Genomic DNA, 22,883 nt, shown 5'->3' with positions numbered 1-22,883 from the left:
GTAATATGTATGATACCATGGGATTAAAGATCCTATTTTTCACTATATTCTTATGAATAATTGACACCATTTAATGCCATCACTCTGGTAGAAGTAAACATTTCTAGAAATTCTTTTTAAATAATCATATCTACATTTTGTAATTGCAACCATGCTAATAAGACACAGTTTAAGTAATAATAGTCAGTATCTTAAATGAAATATATAGTTTTTAATGTTTTCTCTGTGTGAGTAGTTCCCTGTGGTTTAACTCAGGTTTCAAGAGAATTATGTAGCATTTTGGGAAAAATATGCAACTCAATAACCCAGCACTAGAAGCCAAGATAGAAAAAATCTCCACAGCTACTACATATTTTCCTTTTGTGCTCAAATAGGCTGGAATGAAAGCTAACCACACACTGCAAAAGACCAACATGCTGAAGGTGATTAGTTTGGCTTCATTGAAAGTGCTGGGGAGTTTTCTGGCCAGAAAAGCCACTATAAAACTGGCCACCGCCAGGAAACCCATGTAGCCCAGGATGCAATAAAACATGCATACTGATCCTTCATTGCATTCTAGTATAATTTCTTCAGTGACTGAAATCATATCAGCTTCTGGGAAGGGGGGAGCTTTTGTTAGCCACAATATACCAATGGCTGCTTGGAGAAGAGAGCAAGAAAAGACAATGGAGGTTGCCAATTGTTTCCCAACCCATTGTTTCATCCTGGATCCTGGCTTGGTGGCGAGGAAAGCTAAAACCACAATTATGGTTTTGGCCAAGACACATGATACAGCCACTGAGAAGATAAGTCCAAAAGTGATTTGTCGAAAGAGGCATATTATAACCCCAGGTCTAAAAAGGAATTGCAATGCACAAAGGAAGCAGAGCTGGAGAGAAATGAGAAGAGTGTAAGTGAGATCTCGGTTGTTTGCTTTGACGATAGGGGTGTGGTGATGTTTCAAAAAAATTCCAAAAATCACAGCTGTAAATAAAAAAAAGGAGATGGCCACAATAGTTAAAGCAAGTCCCAAAGGTTCTTCATAAGTCAAGGCAGTTACTGTCTTAGGAATACATGAAACTTTGTCTTTGCTTGCATATTGATCTTCTGGGCATCCTGAACAGTATTTAGCATCTAAAAAGAAGGGGGGGAGTCTCATTCTGTTATTGTTTTTACACAGATATCACTATCCCCAATAGTACAAAATTGTATTTATATTTTAGTTTTAAATCCAGTTTATTACTGTTAAATCTGGAGAAGACCTAGCTATGTGATCACTGAAGCTGACTCTTCCTTAATGACATATGATCAATTATTCAATTATTTATGATACTATACTAACAGTTGTAATAATTTGATCATGAGAAAAAAATGTCAAGTAATCTAAACTTTTCTTTCTTATATTTAATCCAGACTTTAGAATATTTAAATAAGAATATCAGATATAAAATCAGTAGAAAGTTTCACTCACATTCAAAATAAAATAGAAACATAGAAACAGAAGATTGATGGCAGGAAAAGATCTCATGATCCATCTAGTCTGCTTTTATACTATTTCCTGTATTTTATCTTAGGATGGATATAGGTTTATCCAATAATGATAATAATGTTATTTGTGTAATGTGCACAAATGCTCGAAACTTGAGCAACAAGCTCTTTGAGTTAATGGCCATAATATCTAGAGATATTCAGTTTTTACGAATGGGAATCAGGTTTCAGAAGTTAAGGTGGGAGAAAATTTAGGTTGCAGTGACCACCTATGTTTGTGGTTTGATGTAAAAACTGATTGTGAGCAATCCTACTACAACCAAAGTATTGGATTTCAGGAAAAAAAATTCAATGAAATGGGGGAATATTTAAATACAGTGATCTCTCGGTTAGCGCGGGGGTTACGTTCCAAGACCTCCCGCGCTAACCGATTTCCGCGTTATATTGGATGCGGAAGTAAAAACCACCATCTGCGCATGTGCGCCATTTTTTTCATGGCCGCACATGCGCAGATGGTGGAGTTTGCGTGTGGGCGGCGGGGAAGACCAAGGGAAAGTTCCTTCAGCCGCCCAACAGCTGATCTGCTCCGCAGCGCGGAAGCAGCGAGGAGCCGAAGATGGGGTAAAGGCAAAGGGGAAACCCCATCTTCGGCTCCTCGCTGCTGCCGCGCTGCGGAGCGGATCAGGTGTTGGGCGGCTGAAGGAACCTTCCCTTGGTCTTCCCGCCGCCCAGGCAAAGGGGAATCCCCAAGATCGCTTGCCGCTTTGCAGCTTGGAGCCTTGCTTCGCCTCCTTCGCTGCAATAGGCAAGCGGCAAGCGATCTTGAGAAAGAGAGAGAAAGGAGGGCGACTTGCCAGTCCACGCCCCCCTGGATGAACAGCCTCGCATGGCCCCAGCGCCGGGCTCCGCTGTTGCCTCCGCCCCCATTCGGCTCTGCAGCTGAGAGGCCTTCCCGGCAGAGCCTTCCCCAACAGCTCCCCAACTAGTTACCAGTTTGGAAAATCAACAAAAGAAAGCACACAGATCCCTAGAAAGAGACCTTGCTACGTGGGGAAGAAAATGACTGCTGGGGAAGGGGGGATCCTGCGCGTGTCTCCCGTCTCCCAACGAAATCTCTGCTGGTGACACATTCCATTTAGTGGAGGGGGGGTCAAATGAAAAGAGGAGTTCTTGGGACAGCAACGTCCGAAAGAGGGGGCACAGGGAACCATAAAAATGCAGCCACCGCTGCTGCTGCCCTCATAAAAGTAGATTTGGGAGAGTTAATTGTTGAAGAAATGTGTAGTTTATTTTTTAAAAAGGCTGCTTTGGGCTCAGCTGCTCTGTCCAGCCCCAAGGACGACAAGCCCTTCCTCAAATTAGTTTTTAGCCTATCAAATCCGAAACTGCTTGGAATGTCAAAATCGAACATCCCGAATTGGGTTTTCAGATCACATGAATTATAATCCCCAGGTGTCCATCTGCTGTCCAATTTCAAGACTGGAATTACTCTGGACACAATGTAAACATTTATGTTGCCTCACACAAGGAATAAGAGTGTGAGAGAGGAAGAAAGAGAGAGAGAAATGATAGAAAAAAGGGGAGAAAAAAGAGAAATGAGAAAATGATTGAAGCATAGTGACAGGAAAGAAAGAGAAAGAGACAGAGAAGTGACTCTTGGTGATGACGTATGACGTCATCGGGTGGGAAAAACCGTGGTATAGCAAAAAAACCGTGGAGTATTTTTTAATTAATATTTTGTGAAAAACCGTGTTGTAGCGTTTCGCACTAATCGAGACCGTGCTAATCGAGGGATCACTGTAATTAATTAAAGGGGAGGGCGAGTGCCCAGTGGACTGTATTAAAAAAAGGCCATCTTAAAAGCCACTGGACTGTATGTAAGGCAATAACTAAAGCGAAAAGGAAGAAGAAACTGCTATGGTTTAATAATGATGTAAGGGCTATAGTAAATGAAAAAAAGTCTGTCTGTCGGTGGTATAAAGAGTCTGGAAGTATAGCTGACAGAGAGGTATATAAAATGAGACAGAAAGAGGCAAAACAGATAATATACGCTGCTAAAGCCTGAAAAGAGAAAGAAATTGCCAAATCTGTAAAGAAGAGGGATAAAACTTTCTTCAGATATATTACTGATAGAAAGAAGAAAAACTGCAGCATCACAAACCTTACTACTGGGGATAATACATGCATTGATGGGAATAAAGAGGTCGCTGACCATGAATAGCTACTTCTGTTCAGTTTTTTTTAGAAGGCAGCTTACAATGTAATATGATAGAGGGATATAGCATTGCTTCCAGCTGTTGGGATTCAGCTCCAGTGATCTCAGAGGTTGATGTTTTAGAAGAACTTGAATGATTTAAGATAAATAAGACAATGGGTCCAGATGCATCCACCACAGAGTTCTTAAACAACTCTGATCTGTGATTGCTAATCCCCTGACTGATTTGTTTAACCAATCCCTTTTAACAGGAGATGCTCCTGATGATTGGAGAATGGCCAGTGTTGTGCCTATCCACAAGAAGGGCAGTAGAGAAGAAGCTGGTAACTACAGGCCAGTTAGCTTGACTTCATTTAGAGTTAAAATGATGGATACTCTATTCAAAAAGGGGATAAATCAGAACCTAAAACCCAACAACTTATTGGACCCAAACTAGCATGGCTTTACTGAAGGCAAATCATGTCAGATTAATCTTATTTATTTATTTGACTATGTCACAAAGGTGTTGGATGAAGGTGGTGCCATGGATATTGTCTATCTGCACTTTAGCAAAGCCTTTGATATGGTTCCACATAAAGAACTGATAGATTTAGTGAAGAGTGGACTTAATCCCTGGATAATTCAGTGGATTTGTAGCTGGCTAAAGCGTAGATATCAGAGGGTTGTTGTTAATTCTGAGAAGAGCCTGGTTACAAGCGGTGTGCAACAAGGGTTGGTTCTGGGTCCTATTCTTTTTAATATGTTTGTGACTGACATAGTGGAAGGCTTGGTAGGGAAGGTTTGTCTATTTGCTGATGACTCTAAAGTGTGTAATAAGGTTGATATTCCTGGAGGCATCTGTAATATGACAAATGATTTAGCTTTACTAGATAAGTGGTCAAAGCAATGGAAGCTACAGTTTAATGTTTCCAAATGTAAAATAATGCACTTGGGGAAAAGGAATACTCAGAGTATTGTATTGGCAGTTCTGTGCTAGCAAAAACTTCAGAAGAGAAGGATTTAGGGGTAGTGATTTCTGACAGTCTCAAAATGGGTGAACAGTGCGGTCAGGCGGTAGGGAAAGTGAGTAGAATGCTTGGCTGCATAGCTAGAGGTATAACACGCAGGAAAAGGGAGATTGTGATCTGGCTGTATAGAGCGCTGGTGAGACCATATTTGGAATACTGTGTTCAGTTCTGGAGACCTCGCCTACAAAAAGATATTGATAAAATTGAATGGGTCCAAAGATGGGCTACAAAAATGGTAGAAGGACTTAAGCATAGAACCTATCAGGAAAGACTTAATGAACTCAATCTGTATAGTCTGGAGGACAGAAGGGAAAGGGTGGACATGATCAAAACGTTTAAATATGTTAAAGGGTTAAATAAGGTTCAGGAGGGAAGTGTTTTTAATAGGAAAGTGAACACAAGAATAATCTGATGTTAGTTGGGGGAAGATCAGAAGCAACATGAAAAAAATATTATTTTACTGAAAGAGTAGTAAATGCTTGGAACAAACTTCCAGCAGAAGTGGTTGGTAAAGCCACAGTAACTGCATGCCTGGCATAAACATATATCCATCCCAAGATCAAATACAGGAAATTTGTATAAGAGCAGACTAATGAACCATGAGGTCTTTTCTGCTGTCAATCTTCTATGTTTCTATGCCTGGCATGTTTAAACTGAGTTACGGTGGATTTACCAACCACGAAGTTTGTTCCAAAATTCTGTGATAAAATATATTAAATGGAATATATTAAATCAAAAAGTTGAATTGAATTAAAATAATATTTGAATTATTGCACTCCATTTCTGAAATCAACTTAGTGTACATGCATGGTTATTATCACCATACAGAAGGAAAGCAAAGTAACCCTTTTTGAGTGATAGCTTCTTACCAATCTTGTCTGAAAATTTCCCTTCTGGGCACATGATACAGTTGTAGCAGCATGGTGGTTTCTCCTCTTTCTGTTGCTTGAAATAACCAGGATGGCAGCTATCAGAACAAACAGATATGGGTATAATCTAATTCATAGATGAAAAAAAGTAAAGCTTCACAATTCAGGAAATATATTTGAATACACTAAGAGCACAATTTTTTATTTTTAAAGACTGATAAGTCTACAGAAATGTCTGAATTGCCCATTTGGATATAAGCTGGAATATGATATGGACATACTTATGACATAAACAATTGCTGTCAACCTGCCTTCCATTGAGGACCTGTATACTGCACGAGTCAAAAAGTGGGCGGTGAAAATGTTTACTGACCCTCACATCCTGGACATAAACTGTTGCAACTCCTACTCTCAAAATGTCGCTAAAGAGGACACCAAGACAACTAGACACAAGAACAGTTTTTTCCAGAACGCCATAACTCTGCTAAACAAATAATTTCCCCAATACTGTCAAACTATTTACTAGGTCTGCACTACTATTGCTACTACATCATTCCTAATACCCATCTCTTCCCATCTCTTCCCAGTTATGACTGTATGACTGTTACTTGTTGCTTGTATCCTTAAGATTTTTATTACTATTGATTGTTTCTTGATTGCTTATTTGAGCTCTATGGCAATCATTAAGTGTTGTACCTCATTATTCTTGACAAATGTATATTTTCTTTTATGTACACTGAGCAGTGAAGGGCTGCCAATTTTTTTACTACCCCACTGTGGGTGTGGATTATGCAGGACGCTCTGCATTTTCCTTCAACATATTTCAGTGCAATTTGGGTGCTCTTGGGTGGGACTCCATTTTCATTACCCCACTATGTCCCACCCCGCCCGGGCAGCAGCCCTCCCCTGACGCTGAGAGCATGTTTGTTTGTTTGTTTGTTTGTTTGTTTGTTTGTTTGTTTGTTCATTCATTCAATTTTTATGCCGCCCTTCTCCTTAGACTCAGGGCGGCTTACAACATGTTAGCAATAGCACTTTTTAACAGAGCCAGCATATTGCCCCCACAATCTGGGTCCTCATTTTACCCACCTTGGAAGGATGGAAGGCTGAGTCAACCTTGAGCCGGTGATGAGATTTGAACCGCTGACCTTCAGATCTACAGTCAGCTTCAGTGGCCTGCAGTACAGCACTCTACCTGCTGTGCCACCCCAGCTCTATCTATATGCACCAAAGACAAATTCCTTGTGTATCCAATCACACTTGGCCAGTAAAGAATTGGGCCTAGAGGCAAAAAGGAACTGTGACATTCCTTCAATATACCAGGGTGATCCGACATATATATACATATATACACATATACAGTGGTCCCTCGATCATCGCGAGGGTTCCGTTCCAGGACCCCAAGCGATGATCGATTTTTCGTGAAGTAGCGGTGCGGAAGTAAAAACACCATCTGCACATGCGCAGATGGTGTTTTTACTTCCACCGCCGCCCACCCCATTGCTCGCGCCTGGGGTTTCCCCGCGCGTGTGCCGCCCGCCCGCCCACGCTGTTGCTGGGGCTGCTTCCCAGCTGGGAAGCGGAGCTGGGATGTCCCCAAGCGCGCGCGCATTGCTGGGGCTGCTTCCCAGCTGGGAAGCGGAGCTGGGATGTCCCCAAGCGCGCGCGCATTGCTGGGGCTGCTTCCCAGCTGGGAAGCGGAGCTGGGATGTCCCCAAGCACGCGCGCGTTGCTGGGGCCGCTTCCCAGCTGGGAAGCGGAGCTGGGGTTTCCCCAAGCGCGCGCGCACCGCCCGCCCACCCACGCCGTTGCTGGGGCAGCTTCCCAGCTGGGAAGCGGAGCTGGGATGTCCCCAAGCGCACGCACGTTGCTGGGGCCGCTTCCCAGCTGGGAAGCAGAGCTGGGATGTCCCCAAGCGCACGCGCGTTGCTGGGGCCGCTTCCCAGCTGGGAAGCGGAGCTGGGGTTTCCTCAAGTGCGCGCGCACCGCCTGCCCGCCCACGCCGTTGCTGGGGCCGCTTCCCAGCTGGGAAGCGGAGCTGGGGTGTCCCCACGCGTGCCGCCCGCCCGCCCACGCCGTTGCTCGCGCCGCCGCTGGGGTCTTACCGGGGCAAGAGGGGGAAGACCCAGGGAAGCCGCCCAGCAGCTTATCTGCCCGGCGGGAAACTCCACCATCTACGCATGCGTGGCCATAGAAAAAAGGCACGCATGCGCAGATGGTGGAGTTTATTTCCGGGTTGAAAACTAGCGATATAGCCCTTTCGCGATGCTCGAGGACGCGAAACTCGAGGGATCACTGTATATACACACACATACACACAATATTGAATTTAAACTGAGTTGATAAGAACTGGTAGGTAAACAAGCTTTCTGACAGGTTTTATTTTATACAAAAGCTCAATCATAGTTTTAAAGAACAATGCTTTCTTTTAAAGTCTTTGTCAGCCATCTTTGTATCTTTATAGTTGTGCACTGTTGTATGACAAAGGATTTAATATTGCCAATTGAAAATCATAGAAGATAAAAATGTGAGTCTACCAGGTTAGTGCTATTAGGCCAAGTGATGACATTATCATTAATCATAAGCATTTTCTCTTCAGAAGCCCAAGGATCGAGTTTCCCAACTTTCCTTCGATTAAAGGATTGGTTTGGAAATGTTATCCAGTTTATAATGTCAAATCCAACTAACAATTTCCCATTCATATCAAAAGAAATTACATCTCCAGCGCTGTTATTAAATGAGATTCTTTTCAGAAAGGAGTGGAGCTGGACATGAAAGATAAAACAACAAATAAATGGGATGAGTTATGAAAAAGATGAAATACCTCCAAAAGCCTTCATCATTGCCTTCAATTATTAATTACAGTTATAATTCAGCGACTAATCTCTTTAATATCCATTCAATTGACTGAAACTTTCTGTAAGTTTGTGGACACCACAAAAGAGGTGTTGGAGGAACTGCTTTATGTTATGTCAATTTTTCTTATGTGAGTAGAATAATCTTTTCAGTCTCTTTGTGTACTCCTGCTAACTGCCAGGAGCTTTCTTGGCCAGGTCTCAGAAATACACCTGCTTCCTAAGGCTAAAAGACAGAATGACTGGACCAGGTCACCTAATTGGTTTTGTACCTATAGCAAGACTGGAATTCACTATCTCTCAGTTTTCAGATTGCTTCTTTAATCATTATGCCTAACTGGTTCTCAACCTCATTAATATATCTAGGCTTTGTGCCTAAATCAGGATTGGAACTCACTGTTTTCCAGTATCTAGCCTGATGCCATAACCTGATTCTACATCAAACTGATTCTCAATCCCATTGCCTTAATTTTATTTAAAGATCTGTCCAGTCAGTATTCACTAGTATTTTGTGATGGAAACAAAAATAGATTCTTAATCATGTCTGTTTGAACTCCCGAAGAAAAGGTGGCCCATCAAATACATGAATGAATGAATGAATGAATGAATGAATGAATGTATGGATGAATGAATGAATGAATGAATGAATACTTATTTGTAAAAAAAAAACAAAATTTCCTTATTATGAAGAAATCTTTTAATTCATATTCTTATACTTTGTGTATTTTTATTTTATTGCTTTATTATTTTATGCTTCCATTTTATATTTCTCTCACTGTTGTAAGCCACCCTGAATAGTCTCACAATCAGATGGAAAGCAAATAAATTTAACAAATAAATAAATAAAAGGAAGAATGAGTGGGGGAGGGAAGGAGAGGGAAAAGGTGAGAGATGTACTATTTAACTGTTTAATGTCTAGATATTAAAATTGGATAACATTCTAATTTTTTTAACCCAATGGAGAAAAAAGACAGGTAGAAAAATGAATTGATAAAATTTTGGCTGTACATATATTCATGCCACATATAATTAAACATTTAAATTAATTAACCTAAACATGATACTTTTAATTATTTTTAAATAAACTACTTTACCTGCCATGGCTGCTGATTTTGAAGGTGCAATTTCCCTCCCTTCTTTAGCATTTTATGTAGACTTGACTGCATGTCATGTAGAGCATATGCAACAGTACAGACTGAATTGTATATACTGTAACTATGGCCAGTCATGCTCATTTCAAAAAGAGATGATGGAAGGCTCTCCAATCTTTCTTCCCCAGTGCAAGTACTATCTTCAATCACAGATGAGGTGGAATAAACACAACCAAATGCTTGTTCCCACACTTGTCTCACAAATAAATCTTCTTTTATGAATAAATGATTCCTATTTTGAAGGAAAGTTTTAAATCCTGGAACTTCATTGGAGTAAGCAGCAAAGGAAAGAGCACCATGGAGGCCTTGCATATTCCATCCCTTTTGAAATATGAAGGAAGCAAGATCCAGTTCAGAAATCAGAATCCACACTTTAGCTTTAGGCTTTGTAAGTACTTCTTCCATATTAGGTAAATATAACAACACCCTCAAAAGTAAAACATTTTGTTCATAAACTATCACTGTATTAGTTTTGCTGTTCATGACAATCTCATACAATTCCAACAATTGTTCCATATCATCAAAAATGGTGTTCATGAAAAAAGGCTTAAGTTTTTTTAAGAATTCAACACAAATATCAGATTTAGAAAACATGGAAAGTATGTTTTTCTGAAATCCTTCTATCTCATCTTCTTTAACCAGAATCCCAATCCAGATCCATCTGAAATGCAACAATAATAGACGAATACCTTTGTACTGGTGTTCCTGATTTGGGACCATTTCATAAAGAGAAATGATCTGGATTTTCTTCTCCATTTTTGGAAGGGAGCTATACACAAACTAAAAATATAGCAATTAGAGGGGAGGTTAAAAATGAGAGACAGGAATGTAATTAAAACATTGTGGGGGTTCAAAATATTAAATTGCTACATCTATAAACTTATCTAAGATGAATTGTATGAAAAGTAATTTAATAGATTAAAAACACCAATTACTTTTCATACAATTCATATTAGATAAGTTTATAGATGGAGCAAGGGTACCTTCTCTTAATCTGTGATTGTTGAGATAGAATTCAGTATTCCTAAGAAAAAAATTAGAAATGACAATCAAGCTATTGAAGTGGCAGATAAACTTCTGCCCTTTAGTACTGACTGTCATCAGTTAAAAAAAGAACAGTCAAAATATACTATACATAAATATTAATTCGGCATAACAAAGTCCTTTGAAAATGTTTAAATCCTATAAATTCATTGGAGTTAGCAGCAAAGGAAAGAGTACCTTGAAGGCCTTGGAATACTACAATTAAGAATTTTCTCAGGGACATTCTCCATAGTGGGTGGAATAATACCGTCTCTTCAGCAAATGAGGACTGAGTCTGACTAATTACTATCTTCACCTCTATTCCCCCTCTTTGACTCAGTCCATGGCCTGAATAGGACGTGTGTTTCTTGCTCCCATTCTTTGAGGTGACTTTGATTCATCTATCGTTGATTTTGAAATGTGAGTTCTTCCCAGCTGACTTGCTTGTCATCATAATTGCTAGGTTGAGTGCAGTGAGGGCTTCAGCTATCTCCGCCTACCGAGCTGAGGGCCTTTAACAACAAGGGGGAATTTCCTTCAATTTTAGCCTCAGGAGATTTGCTCTGCTTGATTATTCCAGCTCAAAATGAGATGTTGCAGCCTGGCCTGGACAGCATTTTCTTGATTCACTATCTCAGTTTCCCAACTGCCACTGGAGCGACTGAGCTCATGTGACCAACAGCCAGGAGAGTATTTGCACTCTCTCACTTTTGTTTGTTTGTTTGTTTGTATTTCTATGCTGCCCTACTCTGGAGACCCAGGTTAGCTGTCACCGACACTCAAACACAGGTGTTTAGCCCTTCAGGCTGCTCCTTTGCTGCCACATTTGTCTGGCCTCATGGTAAGAACCTACTGTAAGTTTCAATCTGTCTCCTCAGCATACTTTCTCGACATGCAATGCAACATGACCAGCAAGCTTCATCTGTTGGCCATATAATGAGAAGGCATGGTGGCCACATTTATCCTCATATAGCCATTCTGAGGGACAGCAGACATCTTGGCTGCAAGATGACCACTTTACGTTTCCCTGACAGTTGGGTTGCAGCAATAGCCATTTTGGGTATGTGGCTTTTTACATCCTTTTTAAGACATTTTAATTACCTAGTCCACTAGCAATGGCCATTTTAAGTGATATGGCAATTATTTTAGGCCTCTCTGGCCCATTGATTATAGTGATGGCCATTTGATTAGACAAATAAACAAACAAACAAAAAAGGAAAATCCAGCCAGTTCCTTCTTCCAGTCTAGATATGGCAGGCGCAGGCAAGAGCAAACATAAAAGCCACCTTAACAAGAGCCAATATGACCTACCAGTAGCCCTGGTCTCAGAGTTTACTCCTACCTCATCTTGACCTTCCTCCCACAGGGGGTAATCCCATCATCAACATTCTTTGGCCTCTACTGTCTCTGCTAAGGTCTCCAAGACCACTCAGAGGGATGAAGAGTGCAGAGCCAAGGCAGTGGACAAGATTTTTGCCAGTTCCTCTCACGATCTTCAGGCTTCTAGCCAAGGTTGCTCAGAGGGGCCTGCCTCAGCAATTAGTAATGATCTGGAGAGTAGCCAGGCTGAGGTGGCATCTACTCACCCATTGGAATCCATGCCCTTGGGTAATCCAAACCTGTTCATTGCTGATAAGTTTACTTGGGAGGCTCTGCCCCATTATGACTTCTCTGAACTTTAGCTTCACAGACCTCTGATGGTCACTGGACTTGCTGCCCATTTCCCATTGCAATGCCTGCCATAGGCATGCAGGTTTTGATTGTGGCTGAAATCAAGCAAGACATACTACATTCGTCGGCTAGGGAGCTAGAGTCTAATGGCCCTAAGCCTGGTGGCACAGATGGGTCTTTAAACTTTTGTGGAGGGTGGGGTGCAGTGTGAATGTCTGGGGGGAACTAATTCCATAGGGCCAGGACCCCCCAGGGTCCCCGCTCTTCCCCTAGGTCCCACCAAATGATATTGTCTAGTTTAACATCAAAGTACAGCTGAAACTGCAAAAGATACCACTAAGCCCATTGCAGTAATTGTTCCAGGTTTCACCTGCTTGTTCATGCGAGATGCTTGGTGCTCAGATAGAGCTATTGAATGCTTAGGGACTGGAGATTCGAGTGTGGAGAGCTGCGAAAAATGGCACCTAAATGCTAGCAGCTGGTGACAGATAGAGCAGATAGGCATTGCGACACTGGGAACAATGCAGATTGTGAAAGTGATGACGCTCAGAACAATGGAGCACTTTGAGGACCAGGTATCAGCTGATGGTGGTGAGACATTGAGAACAACGACGCTTGGAACAATGGAACATTTTGCTGCTGGGATGTGAGAAAGACAGCTAAGCACCGGGGGAAGCCACGGATACTGGGAGCAACACTCAGGTGGTGAGAGTGGTGTGACTTCGCTTGTGTACCACTTAGGGGCTAGGAGCCACATGGAGGGCAGTGTGCAGGGACAGAGGCCAGGTGCTGAGAGCTGTGGTCACTGCTAGGAACATCTTTTTCACCCCCAAAGCAGTGGCTGGATGATCTCCTGGCACTGACAATTAAGACCGCTGACTGGGACTTGGATTGAGGGAGAAACCTATGAGCCTCACCTCCAGGGTGAGGAAAAACCCCTTGCCATTGGAGCCTCCCTGCTGCCATTTCTCCTGCCACCACCATGTCAACTTTTGTTACTGTGGCAGTTGGGGACACCAATGGAGGAGAGGACAATAGAAGCCCCACTTGTGGGGCTACCCCGAGTTTAGTTGGAGACACCATCCATAGGACGCTTATTGGAGGATGTGGAGTTAGGTTACAGCAATGTTTTTTTTCCTTATATTTTCTTATATTTCCCTCCCGTGTCAGTTCAATGAAATGGTAGATGTGATGTGTCGGTGCCTAGATGCTGTGAGGGTCTGGATGGGAGCTAATAGGCTCAAGCTTAACCCCAACAAGACAGAGTGGGTGTGGGTACTGCCTCTAAGGGACTATCACCATCTGTCCATCCTTGGTGCTCGTGGAGATATATTAACACCCTCAGAACAGGTTCTGTGTGTCCTCCTAGATCCTCAAATGGGACTGGAACAACACATTTCGGATGTTCTTTGGGGGGCACTTTTGCACAGGTTCGTCTAGTACACCAATTGTGACCCTAATTGGATCAGGAGTCTCTTCTCACAGTCACTCATGCCCTTATCGCCTCAGGACTTGATTATGGTAACACACTCTACATGAGGCTACCCTTGAAAAGCATTCAGAAACTACAATTGATCCAGAATGCCACTGCGCAAGCTGTTGAAGGTGCACCGAGGTACACCCACATCACATCAACATTCCAATCAGTCTCTGGATGGAATGTTGGTTATCGCCTATAAAACCCTACATGGCTTAGGGCCAGACTATTTTCGGGACCGCCTCCTGCCATGTAGCTTCCAGCGATCAATAAGGGCCCACAGGCTTGGCCTTCTCTGGATCCCATTGGCCTTTAATGGGATCCAGAGATGGCCAACCCTGTGGGCTAAACAATGTTGATTGGTGGGGCTGCGGGGGAAGGCCTTCTCTATGACAGTGCCACTAAAGGATATGAATGGTCTTTAAATGGGTTTTATATTCTTTTTATTGTTTTTACATATTGTACGCCCAGAGTCCAGAAGGAATTGGGTGTCCTATAAGTGTGATTAATAAATAAATAAATAATGGATGATCTTCACATACATGTGTCCATACATATTTCAAGAGACATTTGCTTAGAAATACATTATTACAAGTTTGGTTGAATATTAAAAAACATCACTACTTAAAGATCCCATATTGGCTTTCTACAATAGAAGCAGTAAAACATCCAAATCCTAAAATAGTCAATAAAATTATACAATACAAAGACTTATTAAATGAAAAAGGTAATTTGAGAACTAGGGAAGATCTGACAGAACATAGGATTAGCTTGTATTGGTGATCTATACAAAAGTCTAAACTAAGTAGCATAAAGATATAAAAATATACAAAATCCAGAAAAAAATTAAAAACCTTAGAAACAGAAGATTGACCACAGAAAAAGACCTCATGGTCCATCTAGACTACCCTTATACTATTTCCTATATTTTATCTTAGAATGGATATATGCTTATGCCAGGCATATTTAAATTCAGTTACCATGAATTTACCTACCACGTCTGCTGGAAGTTTGTTCTAAGCATCTACTACTCTTTCAGTAAAATAATATTTTCTTATGTTGCTTCTGATCTTTCCCCAAACTAACCTCAGATTGTTCCCCCTTGTTCTTGTGTTCACTTTCCTATTAAATTATTTAACCCTTTAACATATTTAAATGTTTTGAGCATGTCCCCCCTTTCTCTTCTGTCCTCCAGACTATACAGATTGAATTCATTAAGTCTTTCCTGATAGGTTTTATGCTTAAGACCTTCCACCATTTTTTTAGCCCATCTTTGGATCCATTCAATTTTATCAATATCTTTTTGTAGGTGAGGTCTCCAGAACTGAACACCAGCGCTCTATACAGCGGGGTCGTTATCTCCCTCTTCCTGCTTGTTATACCTCTAGCTATGCAGCCAAGCATTCTACTCGCTTTCCCTACCCCCTGACCGCACTGTTCACCCATTTTGAGACTGCAAAAAAACACTACTTTTAAATCCTTCTCCTCTGACGTTTTTGGTAACACAGAATTGTCAATGCAATAATCAGATTGAGGATTCCTTTTCCCGAAGTGTATTATTTTATATTTGGAAACATTAAACTGCAATTTTCATTGCTTTGACCACTTATCTAGTAAAGCTAAATCATTTGCCATATTACAGACACCTCCAGGAATATCAACCCTATTGCACACTTTAGAGTCATCGGCAAATAGGCAAATCTTCCCTACCAAATCTTTCCTTATGTCACTCACAAACATATAAAGAATAGGACGCAGAATAGACTCTTGTGGCACACTGCTTGTAACCAGTCTCTGCTCAGAATTAACAACAACCCACTGATATCTATGCTTCAGCCAGCTGCAAATCCACTGAACTATCCATGGATTAAGAACCATATCAAAGGTTATCTATCAGCTCTTTATGTGGAACCAGATCAAAGGCTTTGCTGAAGTCCAGATAGGCAATATCCATGGCACTACCTTCATCCAACACCTTTGTGACATAGTCAAAGAAATCAATAAGATTAGTCTTTCATGATTTGCCTTCAGTAAAGCCATGCTGGTCCAATACATACTTTTTGGGTTTCAGGTACTGATTTATCCTCTTTTTGAGTAGAGTCTCCATCATTTTAACTATAACTGATGTCAAGCTAACTAACCTATAGTTACCAGCTTCTTCTCTACTGCCTTTCTTATGGATAGGCACAGCATTGGCCATTCTCCAATCATCAGGAACATCTCCTGTTAAAAGGGATTGGTAAATGATAGAATATTAAAAATTAATAGGCAATATCTATAGATTTCTAATAAGATATAAAATGAAAGAGGAGATTCATAATGATGATTTGGAGAAATGGGGAAAAATTAGGACAATTAATTGGAAATTAACAGTGTCGGTGGCACACAAGGAAAACCAGTATAAGATGTTCTATAGGTGGCAATTACCACCTTTAGGAAATGCCAGGATGTTTCCAAATTCATTCTCAGTATGCTAGAAATGTAAGAAGGAAACAGGAACCTATTACCATTTAAGATGGACTTGCTCAAAGGCAAAAATGTATTGGAGTAAAATCAGATCCTGTTTGATGGAAATAATAAAAGAAGATATAGAGTGGAAGCCTGAATTATTTCTATTGGGCATAATTGACCAAAAATATAAAAAGAAAATAAACCACTTGACTATACAGATATGCATAATTTTTTTTAAAAAAAAGGAAAAACCAAAAGATGAGGATATAATTAATAATTATTATATAATTATAAATATAATAATAATTATTGGATTGCACTGAAATGGACTAATTAATGAGGAAAATGAGGGGGCAGCATACAAATCTAATTAATAATAATAATAATAATAATAATAATAATAATAATAATAATAACAACAACAACAACAACAACAACTCAAATACTAGTCAATATGGAATAAATTATATGAATAGCAGAAAGAAAGAAAGAAAGAAAGAAAGAAAGAGAGAAAGGGAGGAAGGAAGGAAGGAAGGAAGAAGGAAAGGGAGGAAGGAAGGAAGGAAGGAAGGAAGGAAGGAAGGAAGGAAGGAAGGAAGGAAGGAAGGATAAAGATGAACTAGAACTATTAATACTTGCAAGAATAACATCAAATCTTTATGGATCATTGTATAAAATAATGTAAAAGAAAAAAGAAGAGAGAAAGAATAAGTAAGTAATTTATAAAAATATAAATATATACTGGTCAAAAAAATAAAGGGAACACTTTAACAACAGAATATAACTCCATGTAAATCAAAATTCTGTGAAATCAAACTGTCCACTTTGGAAGCAAAACTGATTGACAATCAATTTCATTTTGCTGTCAGCACATTCAACTTTGTACAGAACTAATTATTCAATGAGAATATTTCATTCATTCAGATCTAGGATATGTTTTCTGGGTGTTCCCTTTATTTTTTTGAGCAGTGCATTTGTACAGGGGAAAATATATTGTTGGATACAAACTGAGAGATGCTTACTGTAAACATGAGGAATTGTACCAATATATGTTTGTCTGTCTTGTTTATGTATGTGTTTTATGTGTACATTAAAAAAAAGAAAAGAAAAAAGAAAGCAATAATGTTTGAGAACCTTCTAATGACACCATTGGAGTATAAGTATAAATTATAATTGAGAAACAATGAAGATTTCTGACCAGAATTGCTAATTTAGAGAACATCAGCATGAATCCTTGAGAGAAGAAAAACAATCACTTTTTGCCTTTTTGAAAAATGAAAACTCTATTCTTCTTCCCTTGAGATTGTTTATGTCAAGGAGGCTATTTATGTTTATGTAAGATTGTTTATGTAAGATTCAGCTTATATCAGAGTTCTAGGGCTGTTTTGGACAGTTGCCTACGAAGAAAGGATTAAAAGGGATACTGTTTGACTCACAAAATCTGATGCTTAAACTGTTTCAATTATAAAATTTAAAATTGGGGATGACATAGTGTCATCCCAAACCCCCAACACTTTACCCTTAGATTATCTACGGTTGACCTATCAGATTCCTAAGAGGTCAGTAAGGGGCGAGTACAAGTGCACTAGAGTGCCTTCTGTCCCCTGCTCTCCTATATCTCCTATACCTTTCTTCTATTCCTATATCTCTTCTTCTATTCTTTCATTGATATGTTCTATTACTATATCTTCTTTTCTATTATTTCTTAGATATATTTTACTATGAGTACTGTATATCCTCTATAACCTTCATCATGTATTTTACTATGTGTATATAGATATATACCCACTAAAAACCCTCATTGTGTATTGGACAAAATAAATAAATAAATAAATAAAATAAATAAATAAAAGCTGACATTCAGATGTTATTATCTCAACTAAAACTTTTACTTAAAGTACTTCAGTCCATAGTTCCCTCTAAGCTGAGCTCACTTAAAAATCATCATCAACTCAGAGTTTTTCAAACCTGCCCAGAAGCCAAGAGGAAAAGAGTGAGAGGGAAGGAGAGAGAGAGGAAGAGAGGAAGAGAGAGAAACAGATAGAAAAAAGAGAGGAAGGAAAAGAGAAAGAAAAAGAATGGGAGTAAGGAAGAGAGAAAGAAAATCAAAATCTAGTTTGAAACTAACTCAACTATTTAAGTGGCATTTTGATATTGATTGTTTATTTATTTATTTAATTTATTTATTTAATATTTCTGTGCCGCCCAGTCCCGAAGGGACTGCCGCTCAGACACTATACTTTTCTGCCCCCCCCCCCAAAAAAAATTAGAGGGAACACTGCTTCAGTCTATAAGAAACTGCATTTATCTATTAAAATATTATTCCAAATAAAATATAAATAGAAACTTCAGTACTTTTGTAATGAAATAAAAAATGTTGAAGAATATAAGTGACCGCAAAGTTTCATAAATCATGAAAATATCCTACCTGTGGAACTTTGTACATTGCCAAAATATGTGACATATCAAGCGAGATTTCAGGATACAGAGCCCCAATGACAGAAATAAGGTTGTTCTTGCTACCACACTTATAATTGGGAACTAATCTGTTTACAGGGGAAAAAAGTTCCATGGTGGTATGATAGGTCCATTTACCGCTATATTTGTCTTGGATTTTGAAGCCCAAAGTGATATTAGGTAAAACCTGTGGGTTTTCATTAATGTCTTTCACAGCAAATATGAATGCCAATACATGCTGGTAATGCTTAGCGAGAACCCTGTAAGAATTAGTGTTATAAAAAGACATTTGGAAAAGGTATTACAAAGAAGATGTGATTCATAAATAAATTCCTTTTTGGAAGTCAACCATTGATTCATAATTTAAATAATATCTCTCAGCATTTTTGAGAATGCAACAATTATATGAAGTAAATTTGTGTTCTATTATTTGCTAGTGCACATGCGTATGGTATGTTCATAGAAAAATTAATAATTTAAAAATGCACTTTTATATTTAAAATAATTACATTAGATTCCCCATCCCCACCTTAACAAACCATTATATCCCATGTGTAATTCTTTCTCTTATGTTAGCAAAATATTTTAATTCTTTTTCTTAACGATAATAGTCTAGCATTTAAAATTAAAATAATATGGAAGAACAATGAAAATAAAAATATCAGTATTATATACAACAGGAAAATCCATTCATTTAAAAATGCAGAACTCAAATGTGCACCTATGTTATTATATAAACCCATACTCTATCTTTGGGATGTGATTTAATACAAACAATGTTGTCAATTAGAATTTTATCAATAAATATATTTGTACTTGCTGTGCAATCATTGAAATATTTCTAAATTTTATTTATTTATTAGGCTTGCATGCCACCCATCTCACATAGAAATTTTGGAAATGAAAAATTTCATTCCTGAATCTAGTTTATCAATTGCTCAAAAATAACTTTAATAAGCATGCATTTATGAGAAAATGCTTTATTACTTACAGAGGTTCATCAAAAGATGCAAGAATGGGATTTTCTTTGAAATTAAGCTTATCTGTAGCCATTACAAAAAGTGAAGTAATGGCACCAATGATGACATCTTCAGTTTGGAAGTACCTGTGATGAGCAATAGGAAGATCACTTAAAGTACATTGTATTATCTCTGTGTGACATGCCATGTGAGGAAACAACACCAAAAAAAGAATTAATATCATTCTCAAATTATATTAAGTGCTGAAATAGTTGGTCTTATTCAACTCTGAAGCATCCCTGAGATGGCCATTTACACTTCATTGCATCTCCTTTGTTTCTAACACAAAATGTTAATTTACTGGGAGTATTTATATTATCTACCAAACCCCAATTCCCAATAAAACTAATCAGTATTTCTCCAGAATGGCTGTGCCATGAAGCAGAATTGTTATTATTCATAATAATTACAGGGAAAGAAAAATAATTATAATATGTAATAATTATATATATATATAGTATATATATAATTATATATAATATATAATTATATATATATATATAGTTGTAGTTTATAGTTTATTAGATTTGTATGCTGCCCCTCTCCGAATACTCAGGGCAGCATATATTTTGTTGTCTGCCTTATATCATGAGGAAAATAATTTGCCTATAATTAGTTTAATTTTATGAGACATGCCAACTTGAAATCCACTAATGGTAAAAATATAAAAGAGGTAATTTTTATGAAAGAAAAGGAAAACTTTTAAATATCTATATTTTGTGGAGGGTGATAGAGAGAATAAATCTGTTGAGTCACTTTGATGTGGCAGTTAAGGTATCAGACTAGAGGTTATGGGTTCTAATACAGCCTTAAACATAAATCCAGCTGGTGATTTTGATTCTTGAGTTCTTTTAGCTCTAAGAAGAAAGCAAAGACAAACCTCTTTTGGATTTTGTATAATGTTTGCCAACTGAACTGCAAGAACTAGTCCAGTCAGTCCCCAGGAATCAAGAGTAACTTGAACCCAAAGTGATAACCTGAAACTTTATAAGGTTGTGTAGAAATAATTTCATCAGTTTTAAATATTGGATTCAGTATCCTGAATATAGATTGTATCAATTCATCTATTTTTCCATACTATCTTTGTCCTGAGAAAACAGATTTATTTTGTAGGGATTATTCCCCTTATTTTATTCAATAAAGTTTCCCACCTTAATTGCAATGTTTTCTTTCTGGCCACTGAAAAAAATCATTGCAGTGGAGGCGGAATAACAACGTGGACACAGAGCTGGATTTAAACTGGGTCATTTTTATTAATTAATTAAAATTAATTTAATTCAATCTAACACGGACCCGCAGAGGTCAAGTGAAAACATCCTGGGCGGAAATAACATAATAAAAACTTCCTGAGCAACTTGGGGCATAGCTCCAAGGGGCCACACCCTCACCTGAATCCCAGCCATGCCAGGAATGTGGGGGGTCTCGCCGTCCAATCGCTGAAAGGGAATTGAAATGGGCGAGACCCAGAGGCAAGTTCTCCCCAATTGCTCAGGCCGGTTTAAAAGCCATCATGAGGCCTTGGATAGAAATCTGCCAATCATCCCCAAGGATGCCCAACGGAGAGCACACAGTTGCTAACCCCTCCCAATTTCCGCTCCTAACCTGCCAACCCAATGACCAGAGGTAAGCCAATTAGAACTAATCGGGGAACGAAACACCCCCTAACCATCTGCCCCGCACCGTAGTGTGGAATATGCAAAAAAACGGTTGCAGGAAAATGCCGAGACTGTCAAAAATTCCTATTCGGCCCCTTAAGGGCGACCCCTGTAGTACACTGAAAGATAGGGAGGGAGGGCAGATGTTCGCCTGCTCATTGTCTGGGGCAAAAAGGAAGCCCCGAGCCTGCGTAGCCCTTTATAAAGGGCTAGCAGGCCCCGCCCCGACAACATCATCGGTCGGCACCAATGACAGGCATGGCCGGGATCTCCCGAAATCTCATGAGATCCTGGCCATTCAAGATGGTAGCTACACTGGGGGCCGTGTTTCCCTGGCCCTGCTGCAAATCCGGGCCAGAGGTAAGTCGCCGGCTGGGCATTTGTGCATAGAGAGAGCTTGAGAAGGAGTCTATGGACAAGAATCCTCAAGGGAACAACTCAAGAAGGTTGGGAAATTTTGAAAAGTGAGATTATAAAAGTGAGATTATAAAAGGGTCCTGAGTGCAATATCAATGAAGAAGAAAAATACTAGCTCTCAAAAGAAACCAGCACAGCTGCATAAAGAACTCTTTTACAAATTGAAAGACAAAAAGGGCAAGTATAAAAAGTAGAAAGAGAGGGAAATAACTAAAGCAGAATATCAGCAAATAGCCAAAGGTATTTGAACTGAGGAAAGCTAAGGGTCACTATGAGGAAGGAATGCAGGCCACAATTTTCAACACTAGATGAATTCAGAATTTGTTTCTGACAAATGCCTCTCACAACTTCGTCTCCTTTAAACTCCATCCCCAGGTGACCCTTTCTTTCCTTTCCTTCCTTTGTGACCCTTTCCTTCCTGGGATATGGATGTGGCAGGGGCTCTGGACCAGATTGCACTATTGCAATCTCTTTGTGGCAGTAGACCCTGGAGATCTTGATTTACTGAGGAACTCCAGGAAATGAAACACCAGAAGAGATGTCTAGAGAAGTGTTGGAGGAAAATCTGGCTGAATCTGACTGAACACTTTTAAGAGTTCATATGGAGACATACAAAGTGGGGCTCGGGGTGACACAATGCATGTATTATGTCACACTGATTGCATCTGTGGAATCCCACCCAGCTGCCCTGTTCAGGGTGACTTGGTCTCTCCTTAATTTGGGGGGGGGGGTAGTTGACGAACCCTTACAGGGTAGTGCTGAGGATTTTAATAAGGTTTTTTGCAGATAAAATCACCCAGATCCAGACAGAACTTGACTCCAAATGGAATGCAGGGTTGGCTGACAATGAGTCAGTCAAGGTGACACCTGATGAAGTAGAAAAGACCATGGGAGCTGTGAGCTCCACTACCTGTTTACTGGACATGTGTGCCTCCTAGTTGGTTTTGGCCAGCTGGGAGTGACATGGGCTAGGTCCAGGAGATTGTCAATGCTTCCTTGAGGGAGGGGTCTTTTCCAGCTCCCTCCAAAGAGGCACATGTGTGCCCCATCCTCAAAAAGCTGTTTTAAACAACTATTGTCCTGTCTCCAACGTTCCTTTATAGGGTTGAGAAGGTGGTATGGCTCCAGCTCCAATGGTCCTTGAATGAA

General features: G+C 39.6%; 1 protein-coding gene across 1 annotated transcript; it reads right to left on the bottom strand.

Annotated features, from left to right (window-relative positions):
* Positions 1–211: 211 nt before the first annotated feature.
* On the bottom strand, positions 212–22,659 carry LOC139154104 (vomeronasal type-2 receptor 26-like). The gene is made up of 9 exons (XM_070728535.1): positions 22,484–22,659; positions 19,635–19,748; positions 18,615–18,903; positions 16,163–16,208; positions 15,793–15,958; positions 9,508–10,225; positions 8,096–8,323; positions 5,559–5,685; positions 212–1,113 (listed from the first exon to the last, which is right to left on the bottom strand). Exons 1-9 carry the CDS (start codon positions 22,657–22,659, stop codon positions 212–214), a joined length of 2,766 nt encoding a protein of 921 aa, XP_070584636.1.
* Between the last annotated feature and the right edge of the window lie 224 nt (positions 22,660–22,883).

This window comes from Erythrolamprus reginae, chromosome Z (genome assembly GCF_031021105.1).
Source record: "Erythrolamprus reginae isolate rEryReg1 chromosome Z, rEryReg1.hap1, whole genome shotgun sequence".
NCBI classification, from domain to species: Eukaryota; Metazoa; Chordata; class Lepidosauria; order Squamata; family Dipsadidae; genus Erythrolamprus; species Erythrolamprus reginae.
Note: the sequence above shows the minus strand (reverse complement) of the source record. Positions and strands in the feature narration are given on the sequence as shown.

Bases quoted from the DNA above. Each gene is read 5' to 3' on its own strand.
- LOC139154104 (XM_070728535.1), bottom strand. From the start codon at position 22,659: ATGTCCAGTAAACAGGTAGTGGAGCTCACAGCTCCCATGGTCTTTTCT. The intron at 15,959-16,162 runs GTAATTGCCACC...CCCTTTTAACAG, and splicing joins CCTGGCATTTCCTAAAGGTG to GAGATGTTCCTGATGATTGG. The intron at 1,114-5,558 runs GTAAGAAGCTAT...CCTTCTTTTTAG, and splicing joins GAAATTTTCAGACAAGATTG to ATGCTAAATACTGTTCAGGA.